Consider the following 19,857-nt stretch of genomic DNA (forward strand, 5'->3'; position numbering starts at 1 on the left):
AAAAAATCCAAAATGTGAGATTCACTTAGCTTTACGGTTAATAACAGAAAAATGAAAAAAACTCAATCCAACACTAAATCAAACATATTTAGGTATTGAAATAATCGACTAAAACTAACAAACAGCCCATAAACCGAGTAAGCAAAAAAGGTCAACCAGATATAAATGTTTGTAAATATAGAAATCAAACCCATAGATAAAACCGGTAGTATTCAAAATAAATCAAAATCCTTAGAACTCAAATGACTTGAATGGAATAATACACACACAAAAAACGTAGCAACGTACCCTTCAAAGATGTCGATACTATATTGAACGGGGGAATATCGTAACAATCGGAACCACGCTAATCGCTGCAATGGGCAACTACCATCAGAGAACCTAGAACAACAATGATTAGAAAAAAATCAATTAGAGGAGAGAATAAGAAAACATAATAAATAGTAAGACAACAACACTGAAAAGGCAGGAGCAGAATTTTGAACAGCTAGTGTTTCAAATTATAAAGAAACTGTATTTTTGGTTGTTTATATGACAAAGGAAAAATAAAAAAAGAGCTATTAATTTTTATTAATTATATGTAAATGAAATCATGAGAAAATAAAAATGAAAGAAATACTGAATCTTTATGTATCATTTTGCCATCCTGAATGCCGTTGAACTTCGTAATTATCACTCAAATTTTTATAAGTACATACCAAGGTACATACTGATTGTGCTAAAACCATACGTGTTACATTTACACACACCATGAAAATTTATTATTTTCGCATGATGCAGTTGTAAGTGTGTGTGTATGCGAAACAGATTGTAAGATTGCTCTCATAAAATGTTTTAATTCGTTTTACCCCAATTCTCCCCAAATATATCACTTTACTCAACATCTCACAAGTAGGCTTAATGCGGCTGATTAAAAGTACTGTTTCTTATGTAAAAAGCCCAAGGTATCGAGTGTAGGTAGATAATGACCTCACAGAACGTGTAAAGCCGTTTTACCCCAATTTTCTATAATCTCGAAAGGAAAATTGAACATGGCATTCGAAAAGAGTCTGAATGCGGTTGATCAACAGTTGTATTGCTTACGTTCAATATTCTACAGAATCGATTCCAAATAGTACGAATGTCCACACGAAATGTAAGAACCCGTTTTACCCTAATTCTCCCCATAATTTAAATTTGAAGTTTAATCAGATGATACATTTCGGGAAGAAGTTGAATACGGCTCATTCATTATTCAAAAATGTGTGTGTGCTTGCGTGTGTTTTTTTAGAGAACATTAAAAAGTTTCAAGAAAACCCTGAGATGGGAAAAAATGTACAAAAACCCAAATTTCTCAGGGAACGGGTTTGGGCTGCCATCACCCGACCCGCTAAAAACAATTGCTCTTGCCCAGCACCTGATTCCTCCCCGGCACTACCTTACGGCATTGCTTCGGGGACGGGTTTTTATGTACATAGCACCCACTCTAATTCTACTACTTGGTAGTTAGTTCCTTCAGTATGGTTACAGCCCCACTCCTCGACACACCACCAGTTCCCCACCATCCACACAGACTGGCAATTTCTGCATGGCAGTCGGAGAGCTGGCTGTGAGTCGAGGTTTAGTGCTCCTCCCCTACGAAGACAATCTGGGCGGCAAACTTCAGATTGTCTTATTCACCGACTCAGATTGTCTAATTCACCACGACTCGGCTCCCTTGTTCCAGTTAGCACCGCAACTCCCTTCTCGTACAATTCAGCGCCATTTACTCGTAGAGCTCCCGACTTGTTCGCGAACTACTCAGTCTAGTCCCCGACAATGGATCTAGCCTACTCCGACAAAGAATTCCCCGGCGAGGGAGGTTCTCCGGAAACCGAGCGGTAGATTTCACCTGATATCGATGTTCGTTTCTGTGAGCCATTTAGCTCTCCGCGTCGTCCCGATCTACTCGATCTAGCCTACTCGACGGGCCAGCCAGTAGATGCTGAGGTCTATCCGGCGATTCCGGGTGGAGCGTAGCCTCCGGTTAACCAGCGCCCACACGACCCACTGCTAGCAGAGCGACGCGGTGTACTCGGTCTAATCCCCGGCGGTGGATCTAGCCTACTCACGAGCTACCCGGTAGGTCGGTCTGGCAATTCCGATGAAGCTTGACGTCCGGTTCACAGGCGCCCCGACGACCCAAATCCAGGGCTACGCCACGTACCACTCAACTGGTCCCCGGTTGTGGACCTAGTCTACACAGTCGGAGAGTTCCCCGGCGGCGGAATTTATTTCGAAGCCCGATTTTTGGCTTCTTTTGTTGGTCCCTTCGCCATTTCCTCTGCAGCTTGGAGAGAATGCTTGTAACCACTCTGTTAACAACATCCCATGTAAGATTAATATTTCTTGTAAATACACACATTAGGTTTATGTGCCAGCAAATAGTGTCTATATGTCTCCGTTGATTGCAAAAATCTATGTGTAAAACCAATAGACATAACGTTTACTTTTTTTTTGGGTGCAGGTATGCTCGTCGTGGCACATCTCTTCGACGATATTGTCAACTGTCACAACAGGTATACTCACACGAGCATTCGAAGACCACGTGTTCCGGTGTCTCCTGCACGGTCGTACACTCCGGGCGAAGGGGTGACAAAGAGCGTCCAAAGTTCACCACTCCATGCTTCCTATGCATCGAAGCCGACACATTTAGGATGAGTCGGTGGGTCCACCTTCCCTTCTTCGCGATGTCCCACTCGTGCTGTCATTTAGCTAACGAGTCCGCTCGGACCAGTAACGCAACGGAGGCGTTACGTGCATTTCTCTGCTGGTAGCATTCCACGTTCTCCGCCAGGGTTATGCAGATGGGGATCATTCCGCCGATAACGCATACTGCCTCCGACGATATTGTTCTGTAGACACTCGCGACACGAACAGCCATTAGGCGAAACGTGCTTGTCAACTTCGTCCTGTTCAGCTTTGAGTCCAGCGCAGCAGCTCAGGCCGGAACGCCATACCTCAGTATTGAAGATGGGACGCCCGCCAGGAGACGCCTCGTGCTGCCTATTGCTTATCCGTGATTCGGCATGATCCTTGCCAATGCGTTAGTTGTCCTTGCAGCCTTCTTACATACATAGTCGACATAGCTGTTGTAATTTAACCGATCGTCGATCATCACACCCAGGTGCTGCAGCGCACGCATCCGTGGGATGGACGCTGATCTCGACACGCTGGATTTTTAGCATTGAAAATGCTTTACTCTACTATATGGGGTTGGGGCTAGCTGTAAAACTAAAATCTAATTTCGAACTGCGTTACGAAAATGTGGCATAATTTTAAACAACTTTAGCGCTGTTAATTGTTGATGGATTTGTGTCATTTAAATACTCATCCCACAGAGAACAGACGTCCATCTTCAGCATTCAACTTGTGTAAAAATCCCTAACGTTTTTAAAGTGGTTGGAATATCTCCACCAGGTGCGCTACTGTCGTCATGTTTTTTAGTGGCTGAGTTCGACGGAATTGACAGCGGTTATACATATACCTACCCTCTAAGGACGGTTGGTTTCAAAATCGTCCAATGAAGGACGTTCGTTGGACCAATTTGGACAACGTCCAAATAACCGTTCAACGAACGTTCATCGTTTGACCCGTGTTGAACGATTTTGAAACAATTTTTTGGACGTCTCAGTGGGTAGTCAAATCATCCTGGAACCGGTTCAGAATTCTGAGTGGATTCCGTATGGATTTCGGCTTACTGCATCATGCATTGAGTCGGAATCGGTTGTTTCCATAGAGCTGGAATCCATACTGAATCTATTCAGGATTCCGAATCGGTTCCGGAATAGGTTTGACGGTTAGTTGGGATAGCTGGTGTGGCGGCGCTAGTGTTTTAACGTTTACAAACAAAAATGGAAATTAAATGCATTTTTTCTAATTTGATACAAATTTGTTATACATTCTTAGTGATCTGCCGCTGCATTTAATTTCCATTTTTGCATCAGCTTGGCACTCCCTCGCAGAAAAGTTTGTTTGACAAACGTCCTACGCTGATCCACTTTGTTCGACGTTTTGTTAAATGTAGGGCTAGTTTTTCTGTAGGGTTTTGACGTCTTACACGCAACGCAAAACACATTGCAGGCAACGCAAAAACATTGCACACAACGCAAATTACATTATGAATTTCTATTTTGATGGAAATAAATGCATTTAATTTCGCAGATTTTTAAAAATGCATTACAAGTGATCTGCCCCTAGGATCTGCCCCTAGGTTTGATCTAACAAATTTTATTTTGATTCAACAATGTTTCTATTTAAAATGTAAACAGAAGTATTTGTTGAACTAAACCAAATACATGCACTGAAAAAAATCCAAACGTTAATTCTATTTGCCTCAAACCGCTTAAAATTCATATGAAGAAGAAATGCTATTGTTATCTCGCGCACACATATCTTCTATGTGTCACCTGTATAAACTATGTATGAACACACATAAGTTATATGTGCATATTGTTATAGAATGGGGTTTTATGTGCCCAATAGTTATGAAATGTAAATGTAAGATTAATATTTCTTGTAAATACACACATTAGGTTTATGTGCCAGCAAATAGTGTCTATATGCCTCCGTTAATTGCAAAAATCTATGTGTAAAATCAATAGGCATAACGTTTACTTTTTTTTTAGTGTGCTTTCGAAAAACGCCCATTTCGATTTAAAACAGTCATCCGCCACGTTTTAGATTCAACTAAACGTTTTGTCAGGTATATGGCACCCCTATCCCATTTGTATTGAACTGACATAAGTCAACATCTCAGCGGGCACACAAATTATGGGCCCCACTGACAGTTCAAATTGTTCTGATCATTTTGCTCGAAGCTCGATTTTCACTAGTCAGAAACCGTATACGGCATGACACATTTGTTAAAAAGCGAAAATATTGGACAGCTAATTGAAGAATGTTTTGTTTTAGACATGTCAGTGAATAACAAAAATTTTATACCATGGAGCACCAACAAATTAAACGAATTTGACTATCACAAAATTGTGTCGAATGAAATTGAATTTGCTTATTGTGGATCGACCATAACGCGACGTTTTAGATGTTGGCTTTGAAATCATGGCGACGTAGCAGATACCTGCACTCAAAAAAAAGTAAACGTTATGCCTATTGATTTTACACATAGATTTTTGCAATTAACGGAGGCATATAGACACTATTTGCTGGCACATAAACCTAATGTGTGTATTTACAAGAAATATTAATCTTACATTCACATTTCATAACTATTGGGCACATAAAACCCCATTCTATAACAATATGCACATATAACTTATGTGTGTTCATACATAGTTTATACAGTTGACACATAGAAGATATGTGTGCGCGAGATAACAATAGCATTTCTTCTTCATATGAATTTTAAGCGGTTTGAAGCAAATAGAATTAACGTTTGGATTTTTTTCAGTGTGCGTTTTGTTGATTCAAAAAGGCCTGATTCTTCTGCGTGTACTGTAGTAGCGCCAAGTGAGCCCTATTCTATTTTTGACGTTTATGGGTTTCGTCAAAAAATATAAACAAAAGTTATGAAATCTCTCCGCGCTTCGCAGAAAAGTTTCCTGAGATTCAAATAGCAACTAACACCGTTTTGCTAGTATGTTTTTCATTAAAATCCTTAAAGCTCAGCCAACGGTACGGTTACAAGTGTTCAAACAAAGATTACTCAGTAGCCAGGCCAAAATCAGCGAAAAAACTGTTGATCTTTATCAGCAACAGTATTCTCGAGATTCTTGGACCAATATTACACCGAAAATCTTGTCACATCTGGATCGGAATTTACACTTGCAAGCAAATCATCCGCTGTCGATTATTCGCAAAAGAATAGTAAAATATTTTTACGGAGCTTACCTAAATCCAAGAGGAAGTCCATTATTCAGTGTGTATGAAAATCTAAGTCCGGTGGTATCCACTGAGCAAAACTATGATAATCTGCTCGTACCGAAAGACCATCCGAGTAGGACAAAAAGTGACTGTTATTATATTAACAAGGACTATCTCTTAAGAGCTCATACTACTGCACACCAGGTGAGTTGTTATATTAAACTTAAATATAAAACTAATTGCGTTGTTTAAGGTCGAACTCATTCAAGCTGGCTTGGATAATTTCCTAGTGGCTGGAGATGTCTACCGACGAGACGAAATCGACGCTACGCATTACCCGGTGTTCCATCAAATGGATGGAGTTAGAATTATTCATCAAGATAAATTGTTTGAAAGAACGCCTGAGTTGAAGGTGTTCGAAAAATCGTACAAAACTTATCTGACCAATGATACTAGTACAATTTCGGATTGTGTTGATCAGCATAAGCAGCCCTGTCACACACTGGAGGCTGTCAAGCTTTGCGAACATGAAATGAAGCGGGTGCTCGTTGGGATGGTGAAAGATTTGTTTGGGGAAAAAGTCGAGTATCGATGGGTCGAGACGTATTTTCCTTTTACCCAGCCTTCCTGGGAGTTGGAGATATTTTTCAACGGCAAGTGGTTGGAAATTCTTGGCTGTGGTATCAGTCGCAATGAGATTCTCGATAAAGCAGGGGTAGATAATTCGATTGCGTATGCCTTTGGAGTCGGACTGGAGCGGTTGGCTATGGTGCTGTTCGATATTCCAGATATTAGATTGTTTTGGAGTACGGATAGTGGTTTTCTAAATCAATTCAATGACGAAAAAATTGTAAAGTACAAACCGATATCGTCTTATCCACAGTGTACAAATGACATCTCATTTTGGTTGCCGGAAGGGTTATCTTTCGAAACGTTCTCGGTGAACGATTTTTACGACTTGGTACGAACAATCGGAGAGGACATGGTGGAACAGGTAAATCATATATGCGCTTACTTTTAGGGAAATTAGAGTTTGAATCAATTTATCTGTTTTTCCCAGGTAACCTTAATCGACAAGTTCAATCATCCGAAGACCGGTAAGTCTAGTCTATGTTTTCGGATTGTTTACCGTCACATGTCCCGAACCCTAACACAAGCTGAAGCCAATGTTACTCACGCGAAAATAGCGGCTGAGATGGTAAAAGAGTTCAACGTGGTTATTAGGTAAAACGGGTTGGCTTAAATATATGTACAGCAATGATTAGGATTCCGCTAAGTACTCGTGATGTATCACGTCCAGTGAAATCTAGTAGTAGGGACGTTAACTATTCGTGTGAAATATTGATCTACACATTTGGTGACAGGAAGTAATTGATATAATTATATACTTTGTCATGAATCTGGATTGAAGCTGTACAAGCTTCTCAAAATTTTCAAATTTCAGTGGATTCATAATTTCACATCGAATAAGTAAACTAAAAGAGAGATCTCTGAATTGGCCATTTAGGTGGGGTTATGCATTATACTGTATCATTTCAATACAATCTGTAATTTTTTCTGTTAAAATGTCGACAAGCGACTTGGCGACGAAGCTTTTTGTGGAACGTCCCTGAAAAAAAAACACGATTTGCGGTGTTAACTGCCATTCAAAAACTACTTAACTGATTTTTTTCCAAACTTTGCATTCACATTCTATGTTAAAAAATGCCTAACCCCTACGTTGAGTTTTCGAGATAATTTTTCAATCAGAATTTTATTGAAATGCAGTTTTAATGTACAAAAGTTTCGATCAATTTGCTTTAGCCAAATTTCTAAAAAAGTGCCCCCCCCCCCTTTATTGAAAAAAAACGCTAGTACTTCATGAATCATCTATTCCTTTATTAGTCTTATACACCAACAGGCATACCAAAGCCCCAATGGTGTTGGTCTTAATAATAAACTTATTACTAACATTCAAGTCATATACACAAATAGTGGTCATACAATAATTCACAAAAACGGTACAAAAGTCAAATGCGATTAAAAGATTGATTAAAAAGTCTAGAAAATCGCTGACGCAGAGTTTGTCTAGACACGTTGAAATCGAAAGCTGAAGCAACCTGGTTGAAAATCCTTTGTAGACCAGTGATGGCTCCATGCATACTATAATTAGTGCGTCTGAACGGTAATCGAAGCATAATGTTATTGCGTAATGTTCGTGGTGCGACGTTTATATTAATTTGTTCTAATATAGCTGGGGCATCTATATGACCTTGCAAAGTGTCGGCGAGAAACAAAGCTTCCAGTTGAATCAGCTGACACCGGTTTTCATAGCTAGGTAATCGGACAGGATCTCTCCGCGGCAATTTACGGAGCGCGAAACGTGAAAAGCGACGCTGTACGCTTTCAATTCTCTCAACGCCGTTATTGTAGTTTGGGCTCTACACTTCAGGGCAATATTCTAGGATTGATCGGGATAAAGCGCAGTACAGCGATTTGAGACAATAAACATCTGTAAAATTTTTGGCTATCCTGAAAATGCATCCTAGCGCTCGAGACGCTTTGCCGACTGCATAGAAGACGTGTTGTTTGAACTCACGTATGGCATAACATAGCCAAAACGCCCGAACTTTTCTTGGGTGGCTGGTACAGTAAAATCTTTTTTGCAATACTGCCGTTCTACGCATAATTGTCCCATGTATACAAATAGGGAATCCCATAATACATAGGACAATTCCATATTAAACTTACAAAAGGGCGAATAAGATTTGTAAACAAACTTTTATTTTGATGGTTTCTCTTAATTTACTATAATTTCAAAGCAGAAAACAATTGAAATTACTTCTACGAAGGGTAAAAATTTACATTAGCGCATATTTTTCATGAAATTCCACTCTGCAGCAGACTAATGAGCGAAACAAGTTTGTTTACAAAAACACTCTCGCCCTTTTGACGAATTAATATTGAATTATGCAGATTACGGCAGTATACTGTCCATGATCGCAAACCAGTCCCATAAAAACAGGAAATCCCATAGCAAACGGGACAAATATGCGATCATGGGTAGTATAGATACTATTTAATGACTATAATAGTTAACTGCATACCTGACCATGTCCTTATGTTAGTTGATTTATTTGCCTATTTGGTGTATTTATTTGCTTCTTATATATAGATGTGTTATGTTGGGTGGATGTTACCAGATTTTTTATCACTTTTTTTATTCCTTTTCTTATTTTCTTCCTTACGAATGCTCTCTATTGTTATTGAATTATTTTGTTTCCTCTTTATTCTTCACTCTTTACTTCTTACTCTTTACTCTCAACACTTTGGTTTTTACTCTTTACTCTTTATTCTTTACTCTCTACTCTTTACACATTACTCTTCGCACGTTACTCGTTACACTTTACTTTTTACACTTTACTCTTTACACTTTACTCTTTACACTATACACTTTACACTTTACTCATTACACTTTACTTATTACACTTTATTCATTACTATTTATACTTTTCCACTTTCACTATTGTTTTCACTTTATCATTTTCACTACTATTTCCCATTACTCTTCACACATTACTCTTTACATTTTACTCTTTACAACTTCGTTTTGCCTTTCTCACATAGAAAGGTTCTGCAATCACTCTGAACATTAAGAACATAATCCCGACCCGGAGGGCCGAGTGTCGTATATCACTCGACTCAGTTCGTCGAGATCGAAAAATGTCTGTGTGTGTATGTATGTGTGTATGTGGAAAAAGAAATATTGAATTTTTTATTGATTGGACGTCCAGTTCCGGAATTACGAGTTGAAGAGTGCGGCCACACAGCAAATTCCCATATAAACTAGTACCAGCATGATATCAAATTGGTGCAAATCCTATTAAAATGGATGCAAAATTACTAGGATTTACCAGTATAGATCAATAATGACTAACCAAAGTCGCGACGGTTCTTGACGGCTCAAAGGGGGGAAATTTCAAATTCGAACTTTTAATGCCAAATGTCTTTAAAATGCATGAAACGTGGAGATTTGATATAAAATGGTTTTTTGGACTTTTTGCCTTTCTTATATAGAGTGGTTATTAGGGTGGCACAAGGATGTATGAAAAAAATGAAGCAATGCAGAACAGGATTATAAAAATTGGCAATTGGCCATCGTATTCATATGCAAAATTTGAATTAAAATTTTTGGAGCATGTTTTAGCACAGGCGATTACAAATTTGTATGAAGTTTACTATAGGAAAACAATGACTTTTTATTAAATTCGTAAAACTATCGTTGGGTGCCACCAGAAAATATATAGTGTGCTGCATTTTGTAGATACAACCAAGGGGAACAACTTTTTCTAAAGACAGATTATAGCTATCACCGCGAGTTCTTGTGTAATTACAAGATTTATCCATTGATGTCTTGAAAGTTATGAAAATAATATTATCTCTGGCTACCCGGGAGACTGGACTTTCAATCAAGTGAACCTTGACGTACAAGTTATGGTCATCAGTGATACGGTTGGTGTGAAGCGCAAATATAGATCAGATGGTATCATCGGAAACATGTGATCCAAAGAACGCAAGATCGAATTGCAACAGCATGAATATTTTTTACCGGTGTGCAATAATTTATGCATTTCAATTCAAGGGTAGAAATACAAACAAGACCGAAGCGGAACCGATGCTCGTTGTTTTGAAAGCTAGATCACATTCTATTGGGACTACAACTAAAATCTACAATTAATTACTATTAGAGCTGCTTTAGAAGGAAGTTACCATGCTGTGCAAATGGTGTTCAAATTTATCTAGCTATCAAAAGAAAAGACGAAGAAAAGATCCTATGGTTGGACAAAGTTTAATCTTACCGTTTCCTTTTTATAAATAGAAATTGTTATTTTTATAAAGGTATGATCTAGTTTGCTTCGAGAAATATCATTTTTTATCTTTATCTATTTTTCAAAATGTCAACGATAAAACGAAGTCTACGTTCCAATAATTATATGTATTTGTTGGGAACCACCACATCTCATCTTCCCACGAACCGAATACCGACCAATTCGGATGTTTTGAAATTTGTGTTTTATCATAACCATGACAAAAATTTAACGATTTGTGAAAGCACAAAGAAAGTCTCGAAGCATTTGAGTGAAATGACGATCGACGGTTTCAGGATAAAGCGTGAAATAAAAAGGATATACGAAAAATGGCGAAGTAAATATTCATATATTAAAAACAATACAGCTAAATATAAACCAAATATTCACTAAACTATTTTTGTTCTAGAGTTGAGATCAAATAGAAAGCGAAACACTGCCTACGACAAAAGAATGCGCGAAAAATTTTGTGTTCGAAATCTAAACTATTCTCTTGCGCAACGGCCATAAGCCGTGAAGTAAGTATTGTATTTTGTAGTTTTATTTTAAAAAATCTGACTAAATACCCATTTCTTGATCACAGGCTGCCGAATGCGATGATGGACATAAGCGATTGAAATATACGACAGGTTCGATTGATTTAGCGAATTCAGATAATTCGAAACCATCGTATATGGATGTTCCTTGGCAAAGAGCAGCAAAAATTAACATTATTACGCCTAGAGTGTCGGCTGCATTAGAAAGGACTGGAACATCAAGTCAGAATGCAAGTTAAATTTTAGAATCTATTATTTTAGACAGTCATACCGAATTTTCTAATGTTTCGGATTATGCTATAAATCGCGAAACTATCAGACGGACTCGACACGAGCGTAGAGATGAGCTTGCTAAGCAGGTAAAATGTCTTCACTCAAGATAATGCAACTTCTTAAAATCATTTTGTAGATCAAGGACCTGTTCAATCCAGAAGTTCCGTTGATGGTTCACTGGGATGGAAAGCTTCTTCCAGATGTGAACGGCAATCGAATGGATCGCTTAGCGATAGTAGTCACCGGAGAGAATATTTCGAAACTCCTTGCAATCCCAGCACTACCGAATGGCACAGCTAATTTGGAGACTATCGCGATAAAAGAGGCATTAGAAGCGTGGGCAGTAGAAGAAAAGGTGGTTGCAATGTGTTTTGACACGACAAGCGTGAACTCTGGCGCAAAAAATGGTGTCATAGTGTAACTGCCATCATTGCTAAGACGAAGGATGCTCGCTTTGGCATGCAGGCACCATGTAGCAGAGGTGGTACTGAGACATGTGTTCGAGATTGACGGAGACAGCTCGCGATCAAATCAACTTGATAATTTCAAGTCATTCCAAAAAAAAAATCAACTATGGCCATTTCGACACAGAAAATTTTCGCACGGTTTTAGATGTACCTCAGTTAAAAAAATATTGTTCGGGTTGGCGTGAAAATATTGTGGAGTTTTGTAACTTTATGCTGTTTGAAGTTCATCCTCGCGATGACTACAAAGAAATGTTGGAATTGGTTGTATTATTTCTAGGGGGATCCTTGCCAACTGGTGCTCGGTTTCAGAAAGCTGGATCACTAAGTCGTGCGCGATGGATGGGCCGAGCAATCTATGTGATGAAAATCTGGATGTTGGGGCATCAGATTAAAGACATAGGTAGCAAGCTAATCAAGCACTACGTAATACTTTGTATTTTTATATCTCAAGTTTATACAAAATATTGGTTCCGCTCTAGAAGTGCCTTGGTTGCACCAAGAGCTGATTTAGAGTTTTGGCGTGATATTAACAGTTTTTTTGATCGTGAGTTTTCGACAGTGGCACAAAAAGCATTCCAGAACCATCTCTGGTATTTATCTGAGCAAAATATCGGTATAGCATTTTTCGACAATGATGAAAAACTGAAAATGGTTAGTCTCAATAGTACATGTCAGTGGAGAAATTCATCTGATACGGAACCAAAGATACCTTTAAAAGCCGCCAAAATCCGGAAGAATGCAACTCTAGCCGATTTTGTTACTTCGGCAACAATGATTTTTCTCGAGATGGACACCAGCTTCATTTCAACACCACCGGACACATGGGTCACTGAAATATCGTATATAAACGCGCAACGAAGGAACGCAGCACTACAAGTAGTTAATGATGTGGCTGAATTAGCGGTAAAACTGGCTACTGATTTCAATAACAGGATAATCAAAGATCCAGTGCAACATGAGTATTTACTACAGGTAGTTGAATACCATAGAAAACTGAAACCGCTTCTCTCTTAAATTATTACGGCTTAGACATTATTCAAAAAAAATAAAACATACATATAATAAAATAGAATTAAAAACAAAAAAGTGATTAAATAGTTTCATTTCATTATACTAACACGCGGCATTACTTATGGCGATCTATTTTATATTAAGAGGTAAATTACTAGTGTACGGAATTCAGAAGTTATTTTGCGCTCAGCATATAGTTATTCCTGTCTCGAGCGGCAGTCCACTTACATGCTATAACTGAAATATTGGATTAAGTTGTTCTGCCGATATCTGTTACTAGAGACAAATGTTGTGTCTTGAACTGTATAATTGTGTATATAACGATCCAACCATACTTATTCAAATAAGGAAAAATCGTGCTTCATCTGAAAAAAATTCTTGAAAATATAGAACCGAACTCCTGTTCATCAGATTGGATGTTACTAACGATACCATCTGACCTATAAGATCGCATATTTGGTGAACTGCATAATGGAGTTATTAACTAATACAGCACGGTTAACTTGATTAAAGAATCAGCCAGAGTTTCCAGATAAAAATTTCAAATTCAAATTTCATTCATACTAACGACTCTTAAGCATTGCATTTGGAATAACTTTTGATCCAAAAGTCGTAGCCATTTACTGTCTTTGGGAAAGTTGAAAATTTTCGTTGCATCTTTCTGAATTTGCATAGTACATATTTTTGGAATGCATAGGGACAAGACAAAACAAATTTAAATGAAATTGATTATTCAACCATATTAAATTAAATTATAGTGCAACCAATTGCATCAATATTTTGCATAGTAGTTTGTGATAGACTTGCGAGTTGTTCTACATATATCGGTTCAAACGATTTCGAAAGTTTGTGCCACCCTAGTGGTTATGCAATCACTCTGAATATGACCAACTTAATTCTTAACTTGTTGACTAATATACTGCCCATATAAGCAATTAGAGTCCCATATGGATTTTTGTCGAAAATGAGATATCTGTTGGATTGTATTCTGTATCACCACTGAATCATAATGCACAAATAAGATTACCAGGTTTGTTCAGAAAATATCGAAAAAAAATACTACAACATGGTTGTCCCTTCCATAAGGCTCAATGAAAAATGTAAATCTTGAACAGCATTTTTGTCGGCTTGCTGTTTTTCAATACTGCACTCTTATGCATGTATGGGCAGTATAGGTGTTCTGTATTTTTACAGGAGCGTAGCTATGGGTATGCGATGAGAGGTTGCCCCCTCTCAAGTTCCACCCCGTCAAAGCTCTCCAACAGATCCCCTTGAAACGACCACCTCATTCACCCTCTTCAGACCCACCCCTCTCTCATCCCAATCACCTTCATCCAGTAGGCATACCAAGATATAGGCTGGGGGTGGTTTGGTTGTGGGTTATTCATCCCTTCACACACACCTTCGCATGATAAAATAAGTTAGCCGAAAGATGACATTGAGTTAATGCTGATTAAGCTAATTAAATATTATATATTTTTGTTTCATGCTGGAGCGGATCCAGAAAAAAATTTCCTATTGGGTTTGAAATCTAGATTTTGAAATGAACACATTACGTAATACGCAATAACCGCGTTTATTAAAAACCAGTGAAAAATTTGGTTTGATATGATTTTGAGTTTGAAACTACTTTAAAATTCAAATTAGTTTAAAATTGAAAGTTGAAAATTTTCGGCAGGGCCCCCCTCTGGGTCCACCTCTGGTTTCAAATGTTTCAGTGTCGACACATGGCATCTCAAGTTTGTGGCTGTCGATCCATCAATATACATTTCCACCATTATATTGAACATAACCAGCCATGGAATCGTAGTTTGGACAAATGAGAAAGGCACAATTGCACCACTAGGTGGATTAAAACAGGTTTATTCTTCATTATTTACTTTTTGCTCTTTCCTCTTCACTCTTTGCTCTCAATTGTTACTCTTTACTCTTCATTGTCTAAACTCCATTTTGTAGACTTTGATCCTAGGGGCAGATCACTTGTGATGCATTTTTGCAAATCAGCGAAATTAAATGCATTTATTTCCATCAAAATAGTAATTCATAATGTATTTTGCGTTGCGTGCAATGTCTTTTGAGTTTCGTTTAAGACGTCAAAACCCTACGAAAAAACTAGCCCTACATTCCACAAAACGTCGAACAAAGTGGATCAGCGTAGGACGTTTTTTGAACAAACTTTTCTGCGAGGGAGTGCAAAGTTGATGCAAAAATGGAAATTAAATGCATTTTTTTTTCTAATTTGATGAATTTTTTTTATACATTCCTAGAGTGATCTGCCCCTAGCTTTGAGCACATTCTTTACTCTGTGTTTAAACGTTATTCTTTTTTTCTATTTAACTAACTCTTGTGCTTTTAGTTCAATAATTAGTAGCATTCTCTTGGGTTTAACTGTACTCTAGCCTGTTAAATCATCTCTGTTTTTGGGTTAAAATTCCATTGCTTTTATGATAGCTCATCAACAAATTTATTCAACAATGAACAATGCTAGTACTACCCGATGTTTACATTCAGTTGCTTAACCCTTGTGAAGACGAACTAAACTTATGACATAGAAAATCACTGCTTCTGAGGCCCGGGAAACTTAAAAACCTATTTCTACCGTTCTACCAACGAGGGAAATGATCTCGTCATACGTTCATAATCACTGTTTTGGCAATAATTTTCCCAGAAACTTCTTTTCTTGCGTGACATTACGCAGTACTAGGGGTTTGCTCAGAAACATAGTGTTTTCGTTTTTAGAGCTAGCGTCAATCCGGCGCTATTTGTGTTTCTGAGCCCCCTAAATCCCCTAATCCTGCGTGATGTACCGCAAGAAACGGAGTTCTGATTAAGCTGATGAAAATTAATGAAATCGAAACTTGGTTTGGCTTAGCAAGCTAATGCAATGTGCTATATTTCTCAGCGGAGAAAAATTTTGGGTTCAAGCTATTTTTTCTACTGAGGACAAAATTGTTTAACCAATCAATCTATGCGCGTGTAGAGCACAAAATCTATAACTAAACTAGTTAAGGAATTCGCGTTTCGACTCCTCAGTGAAGAAAAATAGTATTTACTTAAGTAGTAATATGGGTTTGTCAAGAATAACATAAATAGTGTTTTCGTTTTTAGAGCTAGCGTCGATCCGGCGCTAGCTTAGTCCTGTCACTAAGTTAGTGTCGAATTCTGATGAGACATAGTCGAAACGCAAATTCCATAACTAATTTAGATACATTCCAGCCAGATAAGCATTATGTAGATGTTTAAGCAACAGTACACTGGTATTTAGTCTGAGAAAGGTTATAGAGAGGACTAAAAAGGCTCATTTCCCTAATGTTTCCAGCCTTCTACCAGGCAAATAAACATATTTTTACAGACATCCCAAATTACAGACCTTATTACCAAATATAGACATTCTTAAGAGCCAGCTGGCTTCCTCGAAAAAGGTGGCACAGTCATTTTACCGTAGCCAACATTCATTTATTTTGTGTATGCAAAAAATGGAGCTGCGATGTCAGTAAGTCTCGGTAAACTGATTTTTTTGTTGGCCGGTGTATTTCCAGCGCCGCACGAAACTAACACCCTCAAACTGATGTATAAGAAAAACAAAACTGTGTGCATGCTGCAAGGGTAATATTTTTGTCTGATTATTGTCTCGTATTTGCCATCGTGGAGGTTCGTTTCGCCATTTCGGACAGGTATAGTCAAAAATTAATGTACTGCATTCATATAGCGTAAATATTTGTCAATATATTTCAATATTCTAGCGCGCATTACTATATCGCATTAAAATTGAGCACTTTGTTGGTGCATTAAATAGTTTCACAGTGAATTGAAAATGGCTGATGAAGATAAAGGTCTTGTGGCAGGACGTCCACCAGCAGGTAAGTTCCCATTACTACGTGTATTTTGTAGATCATTGCTACTTCCAAGTTTTAAAATAGTTTTCGAAGTAGGATATAAGAACATCGTTTTCAAGAAGACGTCTAATCAAGTTAACGTGACCTTGAAAGACGTAGCCAACACATATTAGTCTTGTTTTTGAATTCCAATCGATGCAAAAGTTAATTACGTTCTTTTCTAGTCAAGGCCGGTGGTATGCGCATCGTGCAGCACAAGACTCCAAGTACTGAGAGGCCAGCGAAAGATCCTGTTGAAGTCATCGGTCTATCGGTAAGCATCATTGATTATAGAATTCACTGTGTCAAGGCTGTAGCTTGAATATTAACAGTTGTTGCGAAATTAGAATATTCCTACATAGTTCACCGATGCAACTACCATATCTGGCAGAGCATATCCGTTAGTTACCGTAGTAAGGGTGAGCTACCGTTATAAGCATATTTGTCCCATGTTCTATGGGATTCCCTATATACATAGGATAATTATGCGTAGAACGGCAGTAAGGATGCATCATGCTTTTTTGACCTGAGCACAAGTTGTCGTAGTGTTGTTTATAAACAAATCCTAATACTGGGTGCGATAGTTAGAGGGTATCAAACAAAATGAAACACATTTTAAAATCTTAGCTACTTTTCAGAATCCAGCGCCAAATGTAAACACTGGCGAAGTCGTGCAGAGTTCCTCGGCCAGCAAACACAGCGAGCACTCGGTGGAGGCTAGTCAAGTTGCCCATGCCCAGAAACCTGTGGTACAGATTCCTCCGCGACCAGTCAACCACATTCAGCAACCTCGGAAGTGTTGAGTGAATGAGTGAGATACTGATGGTGCTGCCCGTACCTTATTATTAAACTCGATTATTCTACATTGCGGTGGATCGCCTGTTCGAAGGAGAATGGTATGCATGGTTGATTGAACTGTTGTCATACACTTTCATTCGAATATGAGATTCGCAGTAATGTATAAAAATGGTGTATCCCTTCAAAACGTTATTTTGTATCGTTGATAGATTTGCTTTACTTCTGATGTGATCAGAAGGTTACACGGAATAGACCGGCGCGTGCATTTGTGCTTATATATAGCAAACCCTGCAGGAATCTGGCGCTTGCATCAACTAATTTGTTTTAAAAACTTTTTCTATCGGTTTTGGGATTAGTATACATACGTTATCGTTTTATTATTAACGGTAAGATATGTGCTTAAACACGTATTCAATTCGTGTACGTGTAACCGTTTTTATTAAAACTAACTCTAATGTAATGTTATCTATTATAACGTTCGGAATTATTTGAAGTCAAGAAATAAATTTTTATGGTCATTGTATAATTACATAATAAAAAAGTAAATGCTACTGATAATCATGTCTTTAAATACGTTTTGTCTGCAACATTGTGAATTTTTCTCGTGTATGTCAGCTCCATTTAAGTTTCACTCATGTTTTCGTGTTGATTATCTGATAAGAGAGTCAGTGTATTTGTGCGGATGACTACTGGGTAACAATAATTACAACATTTTCAAACGTATGAATAGCAGATAAAGTGCGGCACCATATGTCGCACTATTTTGATTATTCAGCATTTCTTCTACTTCACTCCAGAATGATTTCCAAAAACTGCCATAACGCCACATCTATCTACATTCACCACTTGCTAGATATGAAATCTTTGTAACTGAACGATTCTATTTAACGCCTGTTACAGCCCCAGCCAGGAAGAATTCTGAATGCAAAACAAGTACTGCCGTTCTGTTCTCTGTAAATCGGCTACGTGGTCTGTTAAAAAAGTTAAGTTCCTCAACAGAATGCCTTTGGTGTATCAAAAGGTGTCCCTAGTAATTTGATCCTGCTTGCCATTTGCCATTTAATTCATAGACCTTAGTCGTTGTATCACTCTTTTTATTGTACCTGTCTGGAACTTTGACTGCAGAAAAAAGTATTATATTTGTTTGTTAGGAGTTGAAAGTAAGCCTGGTGGATTGGAGAATCAGAATTGTCGTGCTTTGCCATCCGGAGTGTGTCCGTAATGTTTGATTTCCGATTTGGGCTGCCAAGCATTCGACTTTCTTCGCGTAACATATGCGGTTTTTGCAAGGAAAAGGAGTAAAGGTGTGTCGCACATTGGATAGGCTTCCTTTCAGCTTAATGTTTTCTAATGGACAGCGGTGTTTTTGGAGATTTTACGATTAGCCTGATTCCATTGATTTTCAGCCATCTCTGGCATGTGTCTGGGCACCGATGGTACGACTCTAGTTGCCTAGCTCAACAAGGAATAGTGTAGCTGAAATACACACCAAAACTGTGTTTAGGAGATAAAAGGAGATGGAATCAGGAATCAGTAGCATTTGGATCAAATGGCATGTTCCCCATATGGATCAGAGATTTGTGCCTTGCCATGAATCGTTTTTTTTTATCATTCCCCTGATGGGAAGGTTTGGGGAAGTGGTAAGGTTAGGGGTAAGGAAAATAACGACACAGAACAATTAAGCATTCTGCACCCCCGGAAGAATGCTAAACGCTTTGCAGGTGCTACAATAGCAGGAATAAAACTTCCAACCCCCGGAGGGATTTAGAATTTTTATTTAAACAGTGGGCGGATATATCAATACCCCTGAGGGGATATTAATATAACAGAACGACAACCACTTACCACATTGGGTTAGTAAGAAAAGCATATCCTTGAGTTTTAGCTATCCGTTCATAGGTTCATCTATGTATGGAGAACCAAAAATACAGATACGCAATTGCATTACTACATGGCAGTTGCATATCAAATGATATGATGTTCCGTAATCGGATTCACAAAGATCACACGAATAATACTCAGCATGCTGAATAGTAGCCAAGCGATAATTGAGTATGCAATATCCAGTCAGTGTCCTGACTAAAATACTGCAGTTGTGCTTGGAAAAACCAGCAGAAAAGCGAATCTTGCGCTTTATCCAACTTATCGAAAGTGGTAGAACTGGTTCTGGACCAACGAAGTCAGTCGCGCCTGCTCTAGCCAATTCGTC

The 19,857-nt window shown here is 38.2% G+C and overlaps 2 protein-coding genes across 4 annotated transcripts; both read left to right on the top strand.

Annotated features, from left to right (window-relative positions):
• The first annotated feature begins 5,524 nt into the window (after positions 1–5,524).
• Positions 5,525–7,102, top strand: LOC131692026 (probable phenylalanine--tRNA ligase, mitochondrial). The gene is made up of 3 exons (XM_058978853.1): positions 5,525–6,045; positions 6,095–6,835; positions 6,902–7,102. Exons 1-3 carry the CDS (start codon positions 5,617–5,619, stop codon positions 7,067–7,069), a joined length of 1,338 nt encoding a protein of 445 aa, XP_058834836.1. The 5' UTR covers positions 5,525–5,616; the 3' UTR covers positions 7,070–7,102.
• Positions 7,103–16,565: 9,463 nt separating this feature from the next.
• On the top strand, positions 16,566–18,221 carry LOC131690199 (death-associated protein 1). 3 transcript variants are annotated; one of them, XR_009305528.1, is made up of 5 exons: positions 16,618–16,649; positions 16,719–16,835; positions 17,036–17,124; positions 17,489–17,746; positions 17,858–18,221. XR_009305528.1 is itself a non-coding variant. In XM_058975783.1 (5 exons), exons 2-4 carry the CDS (start codon positions 16,790–16,792, stop codon positions 17,651–17,653), a joined length of 300 nt encoding a protein of 99 aa, XP_058831766.1. In that variant the 5' UTR covers positions 16,618–16,649; positions 16,719–16,789; the 3' UTR covers positions 17,654–17,661; positions 17,858–18,221. The 3 variants fall into 3 exon arrangements, 2 of the variants coding, with proteins under 2 accessions (XP_058831767.1, XP_058831766.1); XM_058975783.1 differs by having other exon boundaries at positions 17,489–17,661; XM_058975784.1 differs by having other exon boundaries at positions 16,566–16,649; positions 16,772–16,835; positions 17,489–18,221.
• Positions 18,222–19,857: the final 1,636 nt, after the last annotated feature.

The sequence above is a fragment of the Topomyia yanbarensis genome, chromosome 3, assembly GCF_030247195.1.
Source record: "Topomyia yanbarensis strain Yona2022 chromosome 3, ASM3024719v1, whole genome shotgun sequence".
In the NCBI taxonomy this organism is placed as follows: Eukaryota; Metazoa; Arthropoda; class Insecta; order Diptera; family Culicidae; genus Topomyia; species Topomyia yanbarensis.

What these genes read in the sequence shown, in the direction of transcription:
- LOC131692026 (XM_058978853.1), top strand. Translation starts at nt 5,617, where the DNA reads ATGTTTTTCATTAAAATCCTTAAAGCTCAGCCAACGGTACGGTTACAA. An exon ending in CTCATACTACTGCACACCAG is followed by an intron (nt 6,046 to 6,094) that starts GTGAGTTGTTAT and finishes GCGTTGTTTAAG; the next exon opens with GTCGAACTCATTCAAGCTGG. An exon ending in GAGAGGACATGGTGGAACAG is followed by an intron (nt 6,836 to 6,901) that starts GTAAATCATATA and finishes TGTTTTTCCCAG; the next exon opens with GTAACCTTAATCGACAAGTT.
- LOC131690199 (XM_058975784.1), top strand. Translation starts at nt 16,790, where the DNA reads ATGGCTGATGAAGATAAAGGTCTTGTGGCAGGACGTCCACCAGCAG. An exon ending in GGCAGGACGTCCACCAGCAG is followed by an intron (nt 16,836 to 17,035) that starts GTAAGTTCCCAT and finishes GTTCTTTTCTAG; the next exon opens with TCAAGGCCGGTGGTATGCGC. An exon ending in TTGAAGTCATCGGTCTATCG is followed by an intron (nt 17,125 to 17,488) that starts GTAAGCATCATT and finishes GCTACTTTTCAG; the next exon opens with AATCCAGCGCCAAATGTAAA.